At 39.4% G+C, this 14518-nt stretch overlaps 1 protein-coding gene across 1 annotated transcript in view; it reads right to left on the bottom strand.

Moving 5' to 3' along the window:
• Positions 1–14518, bottom strand: part of hdgfl2 (HDGF like 2) — a 78784-nt gene that overhangs the window by 14172 nt on the left and 50094 nt on the right. The window contains exons 8-9 of the mRNA XM_039766981.1: positions 12110–12194; positions 11503–11824 (exon numbers count right to left, since the gene is read on the bottom strand). Of these exons, the coding sequence (XP_039622915.1) occupies positions 11503–11824; positions 12110–12194 (407 nt within the window). The remainder of the gene's footprint in view (positions 1–11502; positions 11825–12109; positions 12195–14518) is intronic.

The raw sequence follows: 14518 nt of genomic DNA, 5'->3' as shown, positions 1-14518 counted from the left end.
TTGAATCACCCTGTATAAATAATAAACCAAACAACAATCCCCTAAACACACATAAGAACTTCTGGCTTGGATACTTGAGGGCTATGGTGATCCTGAAGTGATAGCAAACTATTGTCCAATTTCCAACCTTTTTGTTCAAGGTTTTAGAAAAGGTTGTTGTGGTCCAGGTTCAGGAATACCTTAAAAAAAATTCAATCTGTTTGAAAAATTTCAATCTGGTTTCCAATCTTCTCACAGTACAGAGACAGCCCTGGTCAGAGACACCAATGACTGCTGACCAGTGCTCTCCATCACTCCTTATCCTTCTGGTTCTCACAGCTGCATTTGATACAGTAGATCATAATATTCTCCTCCATTGTCTCCACTATATAATTGGACTTTCTGGCACTGCTATGGAGTGGTTCGAGTCCTATCTCACAGATAGGGCTGAGTATGCGGCCCTGGGGGACGCTAAATCTCATACCCACACTATCACCTGTGGGGTCCCACAGGGATCAGTCCTTGGGCTGATCCTTTTCAACATCTATATGCTATCCCTGGGTCACATCGGCAGCCATGGAATTTCATTCCACTGCTATGCCGATGATACGCAGCTCTATGTGAGACTGGTTTCCACCTCCCTTACACCTCCATTAACTCTTTCCTCTTGCTTGGATGAGATTGAGGCATGAATGTCCAAGAACTTCCTCAAGCTGAACAGCACCCAAACTGAAGCTCTTTTAATTGGTACCCCCCATCAACTTCATTCCTCTGTAAATTGTACTTCCTTTTCTGACCGCACCATTGCCCTCTACCCTTCAGTTACAATTTGGGTGTCAAGTTAGACTACTATCTGTCATTTGATACACATGTCTATCACCTTTGTAAAAGTGCATTCCTTCATCACCGAAATATAGCCAAACTCCATCCCTGCCTCTCCCTCTGTAATGCTGAAAAGCTGGTTCATGCCTTTGTCTCCTCCAGGCTGGAATATTGTAATGCACTCCTCATCGGGATACCCAACAAGAGCCTTCAAAAGCTACAACAAATTTAAAATAGTGCTGCAAGGATACTGATGAGGGTGCGGAAATATGAACATATTTCACAAATCCTTCGGTCACTTCATTGGCTCCCTATCCACCTCCGTATTGAATACAAACTTTGTCTGCTTACTCACCAGCATATCCATGGAAATGCTCCACAATATCTTAAGGAACTCCTTATAGTACAATCCACTACAAGAAACCTCCGTTTTGCAAATACCTACCGCCTTTGCCCCCCCCATGACCAAACTTCGTACAATGGGTGACCGAGCCTTTGCATTGGCTGCTCCACAGCTCTGGAATGCCCTACCAGAGAGCCTGAGAACGTAGCACATTGTGGACAGCTAAAGAATTTTTCTATTTTGGAAAGCATATTAACAAGAATGCTACTAATTATTGTTGTTTTATCTCTGTTTTGCCTTTGTTAGAACTTTTTATGTATCACTTTTGAGATTTACTACAAATGTTAAGTGCCCTATTAATAAAATGCATTATTATTATTATTATTATTATTAAGATAGTCAGACCTGTCCAGATGTTCATCTGAAGGCCTTAACATATGAATAAAGCAGGTCCAGCTTGTTGCGTCAGATAAAAAGAACATGCCGTTAGACATTGGTTTAGAATTACTTATTGTTTAAAAGTAAACATCAACAGGATGAAGCAACCACTCCTCAACAGCAACGTGCACAAATTCAGTTGGATTTTCAAAGACTGGATCACATTTACCGGCTTTAATTGTAACGGGATCATATCTCATTCATAAGTCCCCAGACCCACTTCTGCTTTAACCACTGTCCTACATAAAATAGCTTCCAAAATACGTTTAAGCTGGTTCTCCACAATAAGCAAATGCCACTGTACCAGGAACGGTCCATGACTTGCCACAGCACATAAAAGTTCATCCCACTTATTTAAAAGCGACTGAACATTCCACATTTATGGAGACAGGCCAATATGAGATCTTTTCACCTTACTCTGTATCCTTACCATCTTTGGGTGTGCGGTTTCTGCAATAAGGCAAGACAGTCATCTGTGATCACAGAGCTACCAGCCAAGTAGGGGAACATTTAATATTTCCCTATTTATGTGCTCAGAGTTTTCTACATTCTCCAATGTTACAGACACAGGTAGCCATTAGATTCTTCCAAACTGCTTTCTTTACACTGTGATAAGTTTCAAATTCCCACCTCATCCAAAAACCAGTTTACAAACGCTGACAACATGGGTCTGCGTCTGTAATGGCAGCAGTATATCTTCAATTAATAATTAATTTAAAATAAAAAAAAAAAAAAAACAACAACAATTGGAGGCCATGGAGGGCAATTTAGCCATGACATTTGGATACACCCTACTCTTTACAATGGATGCCCAGGGATTTTTTATGACCACAGAGAGTCAGGACCTCGGTTTTATGTCTCATCTGAAGGGTGGCACCATTTTTATAGCAGTGTCCCCTGCCACTGCACTGGAGCATTGGGATTTACATTCAGACAACAGGATAATCATCCCCTGCTGACCTTACCAACAGCTCTTCCAACAGTTTTTCCTAGATGGTCTCCCATCCAAGTACTGGCCAGGCCTGACCATGCTTATCTTCAGGTAGAAGACCTCTTTTGAAGTGCAGGTGGTATGGCTGCTGACAACTGTATAAATAACATACACAAGGTCCACCAAAAAAAAAAGTCTCAATAAATCCATGACTGCCCTACTTAAATGGTTATAATTCCAAAGATGCCTTAAAAAACAAAAATAAAATGTATTTAGGCCATCAGAACATGTTTTGTTCCACAACAACATATCATTCAGTCTAACACAGTATGCCAATTCCTAATCCTAATCAAATTATGGACTCAAAAACGTTTAGTTGCAATTTAAAGATGTCCATTCAACAACAGAAGAAGGTAACTAGTTCCACAAAGATCTTTATAACATTTGTTACCTATTTTTATCTAGCTTCCATCTTTGATATAATGATCTGGTTGACAACCATTAGGTAAAGTAATAGCAGGCATCAACTTTACTAATTCCTTTCTCCGTCTTAAACACCAAGGCCATGTCTTCAATTAGTGTTGCTTTCCAATCATTTAAAAGTTCAACTCCGTTAAAAATTTCTTCATTAGCTCATACCCTGTGGTCCTGGAATAATTCTAATGGCCCTTCTCAAGAGTTTCTCTAGTGCTGTTAGTTCTTGCAATATGGACACCAAAACTGTACCTATTCCTCCTAATGTGACTGCACAGGTTCTTTAAGCAATCTCCACTCCACATAGCATTTGGTAGAACCCCACACTCCATTAGCTTTGGTAATCGTGTCTGGTGGAAAGTGGAATAATCCACAAGGATTCAAGGATTTTCAGTGTGTTATTCAAACTATAAAATCTTCAATTCTGGGGTATATCTAGAGTTTTCCATACTACATGTAAATATTTTATTAAAATTTACTGTCAGTACATATCCACTCCTATATGAATTCTTTCTGTTTCATATGCAATAATTTAGCCACCTGAACCGCATTTGCTAAAACAACTTATACATTAATAGATATTGTAATACAAGCAGCTGGCCTTTAAATGATAAATTAAATTCAGGCCCCAGTGGCTCACAATGTAATTCTCAGAAAGGCATTTAACTTGCTAATATGCCAAAAGTACAAACTGAATAAGAAATGTGTATAAATGTGATTTTTAATTTGCATTAGATAAATGTGTCAACGCCTGTAAGTAAAATACAGTATTACATTCATGGAACTATTGTTTGCAGCATCAAATTTATCTAACGGAAACGATTTGAGACAGCATGATGGTGGTGTGGTAGCGCTGCTAGCTCACAATAAAGAGGCCATGGTTCACATCGTGGGTGTTCCCTGCATACATTTTACATGATCTCCCTGGAGGCTACGGCTTCCCCCCACATTCCAAAGACATGCAGATTAGCTGAACTGCCATTTCTAAATTGGCCTCTGTGTGTGTGCCCATGTGTCTGTGGGTGTTCTCCCCGTGATGGTTTGGCATCCTGTCCAGAGATTGTTTCTGTCTTGTGCCCGATGATTGCTGGGATGGGCTCTAGTTTTCCTGTGACCCTGCCTGGAATACCATTTAGGAAAATGGAAGGATGAATAAATATGAATTAGTATCAAATAAGGTTTATGAAAAATTTAAGTGGTTAAAATCATACCATTACCAATAATTATACAATGAGGAAAAACTTTATAAAAATGCATTGTGAAATAAAGATACAAAAATAATCACTGTATTGTTAAAAAAAAAAACAAAACTCATTATGAATTTAGCTCTCTTAATAATGAAGTAAAAAGCAACACCTTGATTTATTTACCAATTTAGTTTATACACACCAGCCCAGGAGATGACAAATACCTGAATAAACTGATTGCAAAGACCCCAATGCCTTACAGCACTGACCCTGGTCTCAGTGAAGGAATTGTCAGGAAAAGAGGATGATGGCCAAATTAGAATCAAACACAATTAATGCTGTCCATCCTTTCCATATTCTGGATGATGTAAATAAAGCAACTCATTCACCACATTGTGCCTGCCAACAGATAGCCATCAGCTTGCATGATACCTCCTCCCACAGTGCCGCCAATCTTCATCCTAGCCAGTTATAATACATACACTGGCACAAACACTAGATTTCAAGTCAAGTAAATTATCAATTGTTCATACAATAATAGAATTCATACTAGCATGATTCCTTGGAACAGCTGGCTAAAATACAAAAACTAATATATATTTGCTAAGGAGTAGACAGTAATCATTTGGAATCTGCAGGCACTACGGTCTGTAAACAACTTTTCTGGACATAATCCAGTGCTGTGAAGAGCAATGCAATGGTTGGCAGTTTGAGAGACACTGTTTTAATCCTACATATTTTGCAAATTTTCCTTCTCAAGTTTATGCACAATTTCGTTTATTGTTATCAACATTATAATCTTAGAATAGAATGACCGAACATTTTGTAACTCAGTGTTAGATAGGAGAAATTCTTTTCCTAAGGCAACTGAAGAAAAAACACATAAACTGCTTTTGTCAATATAGTGTTTTTCACATACTTTTTGTGATCAAAGCCTTTAGGCAGAGCTGCCCACCACTAAAGCAGCTAGCCAATTATCATTGTGTAACATCACCAGGTAAGGAGTCAAACGTGTGCCTTTTGCCATAAAGAATGGCCTGTCACAGATTAGAAGAGAGACAACAATGACAGAGTTCTAAATTCCATCTAGGGTTGCAACTAATGATTACTTTGGTGGTCGATTAATCGTTCAATTTATTTTCCGATTAGTCATGATTATTTCATGCCTGACTATTTTGATGCCTGCGACCTATGGTTGCACATCCTGTTCTGGGCTTCAGTGCATGTCTTACCTCATCTGCTCACGTCTCTGGGCGGTCTCATGGTCTGGAATCCCTACAGATTTTATTTTTTCTCCAGCCGTCTGGAGTTTTTTTTGTTTTTTCTGTCCCCCCTGGCCATTGAACCTTACTCTTATTCGATGTTAATGTTGATTTATTTTTTTATAATTATGTCTTTCATTTTTCTATTCTTTAATATGTAAAGCACTTTGAGCTACTGTTTGTATGAAAATGTGCTATATAAATAAATGTTGTTGTTGTTGTTGTTGTTGTCTGTCAACCTGTGAATGTCACCCTGATGTCTCTGCATTAACACGATTAAAATGAATAATAATCAAATTAAAATAATCAGTGAAATATACGAATTTGAAAATAATCAGATGTTTTTATATTAGTGTGATCATCACAATAAAAAAAGAAATACATTAAACAATACAAACTAAAGTGCACATAGTCTTTAAACAAAAAAAGTGTATTTAAATTAACCAAACAATACATCGTTAAAACAGAAACATTTTTCATATTTTAGTAATAAATGACAAAATGTAGACATAAAACTATATAATGTGTAAAGCCTGAAGATCAAATAAACACTTTCATAAAAGGTTCAAGGATGATACAATAGCTTCCGTGGTGCAGCGGTAGGAATTGTTGACTTATAATCAAGAGTCCCCCGGTTCGATAATGACTGCCTCGTATATTTATCGTTTTGATTAGTGAGTTGCTTTTATTGTTAATATAATACAATAAACATATACATTTGTTTATGTAACATCTGTAACAGCCACTGTATTAAATGTATAGCAGTTGTAAAAGTTACCTTTTTTTCACTTTTATTCTGTCAGTCACGATCACGAGACATACTGCCTCCCCCCCAGGGATCTGACGCTGTTATTTATCTGCAGCTGGGAATAACTGTAGATGTGAGTGGTGTTTTGAGACAATCAAACTGGAAATTCTCTGATCTGGATGGATAAAAGCTGACACACAAACGCTGGCAAATCTGCATTATTCGTATCTCATTGTTACTTGATTTTTTTTATTCAGTTTTATTGAGTGCTCCTGTTTACGCTGAATTAGTATGCGCCTTAAAGGCCGTGATGTCAAAGCCGCACTGACAAAAAAAAAAACCAGAGACATAGGTGTATATATTTGGAATTACAGTATTCATTTTATGACCTTATAGTACATTTCGGAAAACACTGTGGCACGGATGCAACATTATTCATATTCATTTGCATACCTTCTTGCGGTTGCAATCAATGACCGCGTTCCCCACCACCCAACCCCCCCCCGATCTTGCCCAGTCTGCACAGGACTCCAGGACATGCAGAAGAAAGAATGTTCCTCTGCAAGTTGTGCCATGAACGCTCTTCTTTTCCAATTGGACCTCGTACATGCCTTGCACAGTACACATGCTTTGATCGCCGCCAGGTCAACTTGTTATAGTACAAGCAACCGGCTACCTGCGTGCTGCTGTTAGCACTGAATAAGCTCATGCCTTCTGGTTTCAGAGCGCAGCACCGGGCAGGGGGAAAGACAAATATATGTGACATTTTGAAGAAATCATTGTATGACCTGAATAGTACCAATCAGAAAACATCATTGCACTAATGCAATATTATTTGAAAACGAACAGATTGGGTGTAAATTTGTTACTTGTAAAAGTTAGCTTTTTGTCTTTTATTTCATTTTCTCAGTCTCGTTCACGCTCTCCATCCCGATATGACCCTAACTAACTAACAGCGGCAGCATAAATTCTCAAGAGATGACAGCATCACATCCCCAGGATGCTTTTGTTTCAGATGCTCATGAATCGCGATGGTGCTGTCGTGAAAAGAAAGCTCCGCTTTATATAATCTGCATTCAACGTTTTTCTCTTTTCGGTGAAGTGCTCCCACCTTAGAAAGTTTCTGTCTCAATTTTTTTTCCATCTCCTTCCCCCTCCTCTATCCGACTCGCCATTGTAACCACTTTTATTTTCCTCTACATTCTGCTTCTCCTCTACATTCTTCTTCTCCTCAAATGTTATTAAGACTGTGAGAAGTCTTGACAAACAAAAACAAACAATACTGCCCCCAGGTGTTCATGTAGTGCTTTGCAGTTACAAAAACCAATGTGGTTCTTTGTGACTGGAGCCTCTATTGAAGGTTCTATTTATGACGGGTCGACAATAAAAAATCCGCGTCGATGATTTTTGTATACAACGTCGTCAATTACGTCGACTAATTGTTGCAGCCCTAATTCCATCAGAGAGATTTCATTCACCTGGACATTGAAGACCCCATCCATGCATCAGCCCAATTCCGGAATCTAAAGTCCATCCACCTCTGACACAGATGTTACTTTTGTCTTTACAGAAAGTACTTCTTAAGCTCTCTGAATTTAAAGTAAGAGAACGTTAGGACTTTACATACAAAAAAAGTGAATAATGGTGAAGTTTCTATCATTTATTTCATTTGCTATTTTTCTATTTTAATAAATACTGCTTAGCTTTTAAAGTTACATACTTTACCTATATATCTTAAGTGATTAAAATAAATATAAGGCACTTAGTGTAGGGAGATTATTGCTTTCTTTCCCAAAGGATTAACAGACAGAGGGAGATGTCCCAACAGAGGACCACACATTGAGAGGAGTTGTGCTTTGCTGTTTGGTAAGCGGCATTAACAAAAGTGTATTAGCCTCCATGTGTCTAGGTTATTCTCAGGGGATCAAGGCATGTCAACCCTTAGGTCTACATTACATTCTTGAATACCTGTGTGTTGTTCATGCTGAGTACTGAGAAGTGACAGTCAGTGCTGAAGTGGACAGAGTTTGTGTGTGTGTGTGTGTGTGTGTTAAGATTAGGGTGGGACAGTAGACCGATCAATAAAGAACTTGGAGAGTTCCACCAACCCCATAATAATAATATTTTTTTATTACATTATATCATACATTGTGTATAGTTCAGAGTCTTGCTTTTATATTATATATATATATATATATATATATATATATATATATATATACACACACACACACTCACCTAAAGGATTATTAGGAACACCTGTTCAATTTCTCATTAATGCAATTATCTAATCAACCAATCACATGGCAGTTGCTTCAATGCATTTAGGGGTGTGGTCCTGGTCAAGACAATCTCCTGAACTCCAAACTGAATGTCAGAATGGGAAAAAATGGTTGTTGGTGCCAGACGGGCCAGTCTGAGTATTTCACAATCTGCTCAGTTACTGGGATTTTCACGCACAACCATTTCTAGGGTTTACAAAGAATGGTGTGAAAAGGGAAAAACATCCAGTATGCGGCAGTCCTGTGGGCTTAAAATGCCTTGTTGATGCTAGAGGTCAGAGGAGAATGGGCCGACTGATTCAAGCTGATAGAAGAGCAACTTTGACTGAAATAACCACTCGTTACAACCGAGGTATGCAGCAAAGCATTTGTGAAGCCACAACACGCACAACCTTGAGGCGGATGGGCTACAACAGCAGAAGACCCCACCGGGTACCACTCATCTCCACTACAAATAGGAAAAAGAGGCTACAATTTGCACGAGCTCACCAAAATTAGACAGTTGAAGACTGGAAAAATGTTGCCTGGTCTGATGAGTCTCGATTTCTGTTGAGACATTCAAATGGTGGAGTCAGAATTTGGCGTAAACAGAATGAGAACATGGATCCATCATGCCTTGTTACCACTGTGCAGGCTGGTGGTGGTGGTGTAATGGTGTGGGGGATGTTTTCTTGGCACACTTTAGGCCCGTTAGTGCCAATTGGGCATTGTTTAAATGCCACGGGCTACCTGAGCATTGTTTCTGACCATGTCCATCCCTTCATCACCACCATGTACCCATCCTCTGATGGCTACTTCCAGCAGGATAATGCACCATGTCACAAAGCTCGAATCATTTCAAATCGGTTTCTTGAACATGACAATGAGTTCACTGTACTAAAATGGCCCCCAGTGTCACCAGATCTCAACCCAATAGAGCATCTTTGGGATGTGGTGGAACGGGAGCTTCGTGCCCTGGATGTGCATCCCACAAATCTCCATCAACTGCAAGATGCTATCCTATCAATATGGGCCAACATTTCTAAAGAATGCTTTCAGCACCTTGTTGAATCAATGCCACGTAGAATTAAGGCAGTTCTGAAGATGAAAGAGGGTCAAACACCGTATTAGTATGGTGTTCCTAATAATCCTTTAGGTTAGTGTGTACATATACATATACATATATAGTGAGAGATGGCCAACAGCTTATCCCGGTCCATATATCCACACCGCTAGATGGAGTCCTCCCTGCAACATGGAGGTACCCCAAATTCCCGCAGGGCATCGTGCACAATGGAGTTCGGCTTCATAGCCCTGCTGGATACCAAGGGGGCCGCCAGGGGATGCTGCAGCGAAACACGTAGATTGTTTCTATTATAGCCCGGAAGTACTCACAAATCACGGGAACGGAAGAACTGAAGTACTTCCGGGCTGAAGAAAACCAAGAGTTTTCATCTGACCCGGAAGTGCTATGGAATCACATGGACTGAAGGACAGAAGCACTTCCTGGTCAAGGACTATTTAAAGGACTGTGGGAAACCCAGCAAGCTTAGCCGGAGTTGGGAGGAAATTTGACAGAGCTGTTGGTTGGAGAGGAGGATTTATTATTGATTATTGTTGAATTATTGATTATTATTGAGTATTGTGGAGGTGCTTTGTGCACATAATAAAAGAAATTAAATTATTGCTGGGAGTTTTACCTGGTTTTACATTTATATGTCATGTTTTAATTCGGGTTTATTATACAAACTACATATAAATGCTTGGTATCATTCTTTTCAGGATTTATCGAACTTTAATGTGATGTAGATTTTAAGATTCTTATTCCATTTTTAAATTATAAACTAAAATATCAAGAACTCACATCCCACGAGACGAGATTTTGTGCCAACAGATTTAACCACGCCCGGGGCCAGAAATAAAACACAAAGAGTAGATGACAAAGACAGCTGCTGTACAGGTTTTTAAATGTTTGAAGCACCATGCAGCAGCAAGCCAGCAGCTGATCAAGCAAAGAGGAGGTTAAAAAACAAAAAAAAAAACAAAAAAAAAAAAACAACGGTATTTGTTTCGCAATGTATCACTGTTTAAGAGGAGTTTCGCAGGAGCGGCCGCATCAACAAACTGAAAATATAACTTGGGGAAATAACGGAACAACGAAAAGAGATTGAATATTCAGGTGTTGTACAGTCTTTTAAAAGTTCACAACTCCGCTGAAATGCAGATTACATGGTACACATCAGCAGCAAGCCAATAGCTTCTCGAGCAAAGAGGAGGTGAAAAAAAAAACACCTGTTACATGTTTCCCAATGTATCGCTGTGTAAGAGGGGTTTCAGAGGAGCGGCCGGGTCTCCTTGGGGTGCGCTCAGCCGCCCTCTTAACAATGGCGGCTACAGCTGGTGGTATAGGCGAGCAAAGTGCAGATCACATGCGAGGGCTACAGCAGCAGCAGCACGCCAACAGCTGCTCAAGCAAAGAGGAGTAAAAAAATGTATTTGTTTCCCATTGTATCACCATTTAAGAGGGGTTTCGGAGAGGCAGCTGTTCGCAGGGGGTGAAGCCCCCTAGTATATGAGTGTGTGTATTTGGCATTTGCATATTTTCATGCACAGATCCATGCAAAGATTTATTAAAACAAAGATAATCCCTAGACAAGGATTCAAATGGAGGACTGAACCTGCATTAATTATTGCTCAAAAAGCATCTGAATCAGTAACAACTATACTTGCATACAGATTATCAGGAACTTTCTTGAATCAAGTGGAAAGTAAAAAAACAATTGCTAGTTCACAAGTGAATTGAATTCTTGTAAGGCTGATCATGGTTTCCCTTCTTAATGTTGGTGGATCATTAATAAAAGTAGGTAACCTACTCAAATGAGATATAAAGCAGCCGAGGAGGCCTAACAGACAAAATACTACACACACAAGAGGAAAAAACAAAAAGGAACAGCCAGCAACGGATATTAGGGATGGCGTAGGAAGATCAATGATTATTATCAGTTCTAAAGCCTCTAAAGGTGAGGGGAAAAACAAAAATCAAACCAAATATCCTACCTCTTTCTCAACCTCTGAATCAGAAGATGATTTTGCCGGGATGGGAGGTGGAGGTTTTTTCGTCTTCTTAGGTGGAGTTTTACGGCGCACCATATCATCTATGCTGGTATCACTGCTGCTGTCATTGTCCTCATTGCCACTGACTTTAGTACCTTTTGACTCCTTCTCTTTCTTCTTCTGTTCCTCCTCTTCTCTTTCTTGCTCTCGTAACCTTCGAACCTCTTCTTCTTGCTCTCGCCGCCGCTTCTCTTCCAGCTCTCTCTTCCGCTCCTCATCCCGTCGCTTCCACTCACTGATTCGGTCAACGTCACTATCACTGTCGCTGTAAATGAGTACAAATACTTGATCAGTAGTTCACTTGCAGTTTTGCCATTATTTTTATTGAGTGCCTCTAATGACAAACACTATCAGAAGACTTGCAGTGACATATGCCATTAAAAGCTATGCAAGCCACCTGATCCAGCGAAATGGCAAATTTGAACCTGCAGTAATTAGGTTTCAAGTCAAACCAAGATTCCACCGCTTTACATGGCATAAAACAGCCTTTGTAATGAAACTAACTTTTTGACACCATGAATCAATGCACCATAAAAAGATCACGACTCACCTGTCACTACTGGAATTGGAAGGTGTTCTGGCAGGTGCTGGCACAGGTTTCCTGGCACGAGGCTTTGGGGGAGCTTTTGCAGCAGCTTAGGGGAAGAGGACACAAACATCAAGTAAAAAAAAAAAAAAAAAAACAGTTAAAAATGAGTGTAAAGCAAATAGAAAAAAAATGAAGGAAAACAATTAGAACAGAGAGACAGATGAAAAGTAAAGAAAAAAATAAGTTCACACAGCAGTAAAAAGGAGGAAGATAATAGGGAAAATAAATAAGACAAAACAAGCAGAGGTGAAACAGATGACAGAGCGGACAATAAAAGGCTGATACATCCAGATTTGCAAAATAAGAATCTAATTATTAATGCTTCAGGTTTTGAGGGTCAAAGTATACGAGAATAATTAATACATTTGATAAGTGTTATTTCTGAATTGTCAGTCTACATTTTCTGCATGAATGGGACGTTGGAGGAAATTATATTTACTTTATATTACTATGGACAAAGACTGTACAATGGTTAGTGCTGCTGTCTTAATACATTTTATTTTTATTCATAGGTGCCTTTCTAAACACTCAAGGGCACCGAACAATAGATGAAACATTATAAACAAAACTAAAATACAAAATTTAAAAATCAGACCGAGCAACTGTAGTCAAACAGAAAAAGCAGTCTTAAACTGATGAGTTTTAAGTTTAGATTTGAAAAGTGAGAATGAGTCAATATTTCTAAGCTCAGATGGTAGCGAATTCCAGAGCTGGGGAGCAGAGCAACTGAACGCCCCGCTCCCCATGGTGGTAAGATGGATGAAGTCAAGTGGATGTAGGAAGAGGATCTAAGGGTGTGGGAGCAAAAGGCAATATGGAGGAGGTCGGACAGATATGGAGGGGCAAGGCTGTGGAGAGCTTTAAAAGTGAATGTGGAACCTTAACTGGAAGCCAGTGAAGCTGCTGCAAAACGGGAGTGATATGGTGAATAGAGGGGATTCTAGTAATGACGCAGACAGCTGAATTCTGGACCAGTTGAAGCTTATAAAGAGGTTTGCGAGAAAGAGCAAAGAAAAGGGAATTGCAATAATCCAAATGGGAGGTGACATGGCTATGAACAAGGATAGCAGTGGTGTGGTGTGGGGAGAATATGATTCATGTTACGCAGGTGGAAATATGCAGACTGGGAGATGTTATTGATGTGGGACTGAAAAGATAGAGTACTGTCAAGGATGACACCCAGACTCTTAACCTGTGTGGAACGAGAGACAGAAGAATTATCAATAACAAATGAAAAATGATCAGTTTTGGATAATGTTGATTTTTTACCAATGAGGAGAGCCTCAGTTTTGTCACTATTTAATTTAAGAAAATTTGAAGAAAACCAGGATTTGATTGCTTCTATGCAATCAATAAGCGAGGAAGGTGGAAAGGAAGAAGTAGGTTTGCTAGTGAGGTAGAGCTGGGTGTCATCAGCATAACAGTGGAAGCTAATGTTATATTTACAAAAGATATTGCCAAGGGGAAGGAGGTAAATAATGAAAAGGAGGGGCTCCAGGACAGAGCCCACCTGAAGTAACAGCGGTGGGTTAGGATGTAAAAGTTTTAAGCTGAATGAACGGAGTGCGGCCTAAGAGATAGGATCTGAACCAATCTAGTGGAGTGTGGGTAATGCCAATCGAAGATAATCTATTGAGAAGAGTAGTGTGACAAATAGCATCAAAGGCTGCACTCAGACCAAGAAGGATGCCATAAGGAGGTCATTAGTAATTTTGATAAGTGCCGTATATAGCTCCAAAGATATAGCTCTAAAGTCCTGGATTAAAATGCTTATCAAGCCCTTCCGTGAGAAAACTAAATCCAAAGAGGACTGTTTCATTTATGTTAGGTAGAATGCCCAGAGGGGACTGGGCGGTCTCATGGTCTGGGATCCCTACAGATTTTATTTTTTCTCCCGCCGTCTGGAGTTTTTTTTTTCTGTCCCCCCTGGCCATTGAACCTTACTCTTATTCGATGTTAATGTTGATTTATTTTGTTTTAAAATTGTGTCTTTCATTTTTTTTATTCTTTAATATGTAAAGCACTTTGAGCTACTGTTTGTATGAAAATGTGCTATATAAATAAATGTTGTTGTTGTTGTTGTTGTTGTATCTAGGCATTGTCCGTTTTTAGCTTATGCATTCCTTCATTGCCTGTGTGGACATTTCTCTTGATGTTCTGTGATGGACTGGTATCCTGTCCAGTATAGGTCAATGACTTAGGCAAGGCAGCAAAAAAAGGGCTCAGGTCTCCAAGGAACATGCACTAGACTAAAAGAGTTAAAGAAATTAATGCATGATTGGTAATTTAATAATTAGGTCAATTAAACAAATTGGAGCTGGGTGGGAATGGAAAACCAGAGGAGATCAAGATCAGGATGGTAAGTAAATC

The sequence above is a fragment of the Polypterus senegalus genome, chromosome 10 (assembly GCF_016835505.1).
Source record: "Polypterus senegalus isolate Bchr_013 chromosome 10, ASM1683550v1, whole genome shotgun sequence".
Classification (NCBI taxonomy): domain Eukaryota; kingdom Metazoa; phylum Chordata; class Cladistia; order Polypteriformes; family Polypteridae; genus Polypterus; species Polypterus senegalus.
The sequence above is the reverse complement of the archived record's forward strand: the minus strand, read 5'-3'. Positions and strand labels throughout refer to the sequence as shown.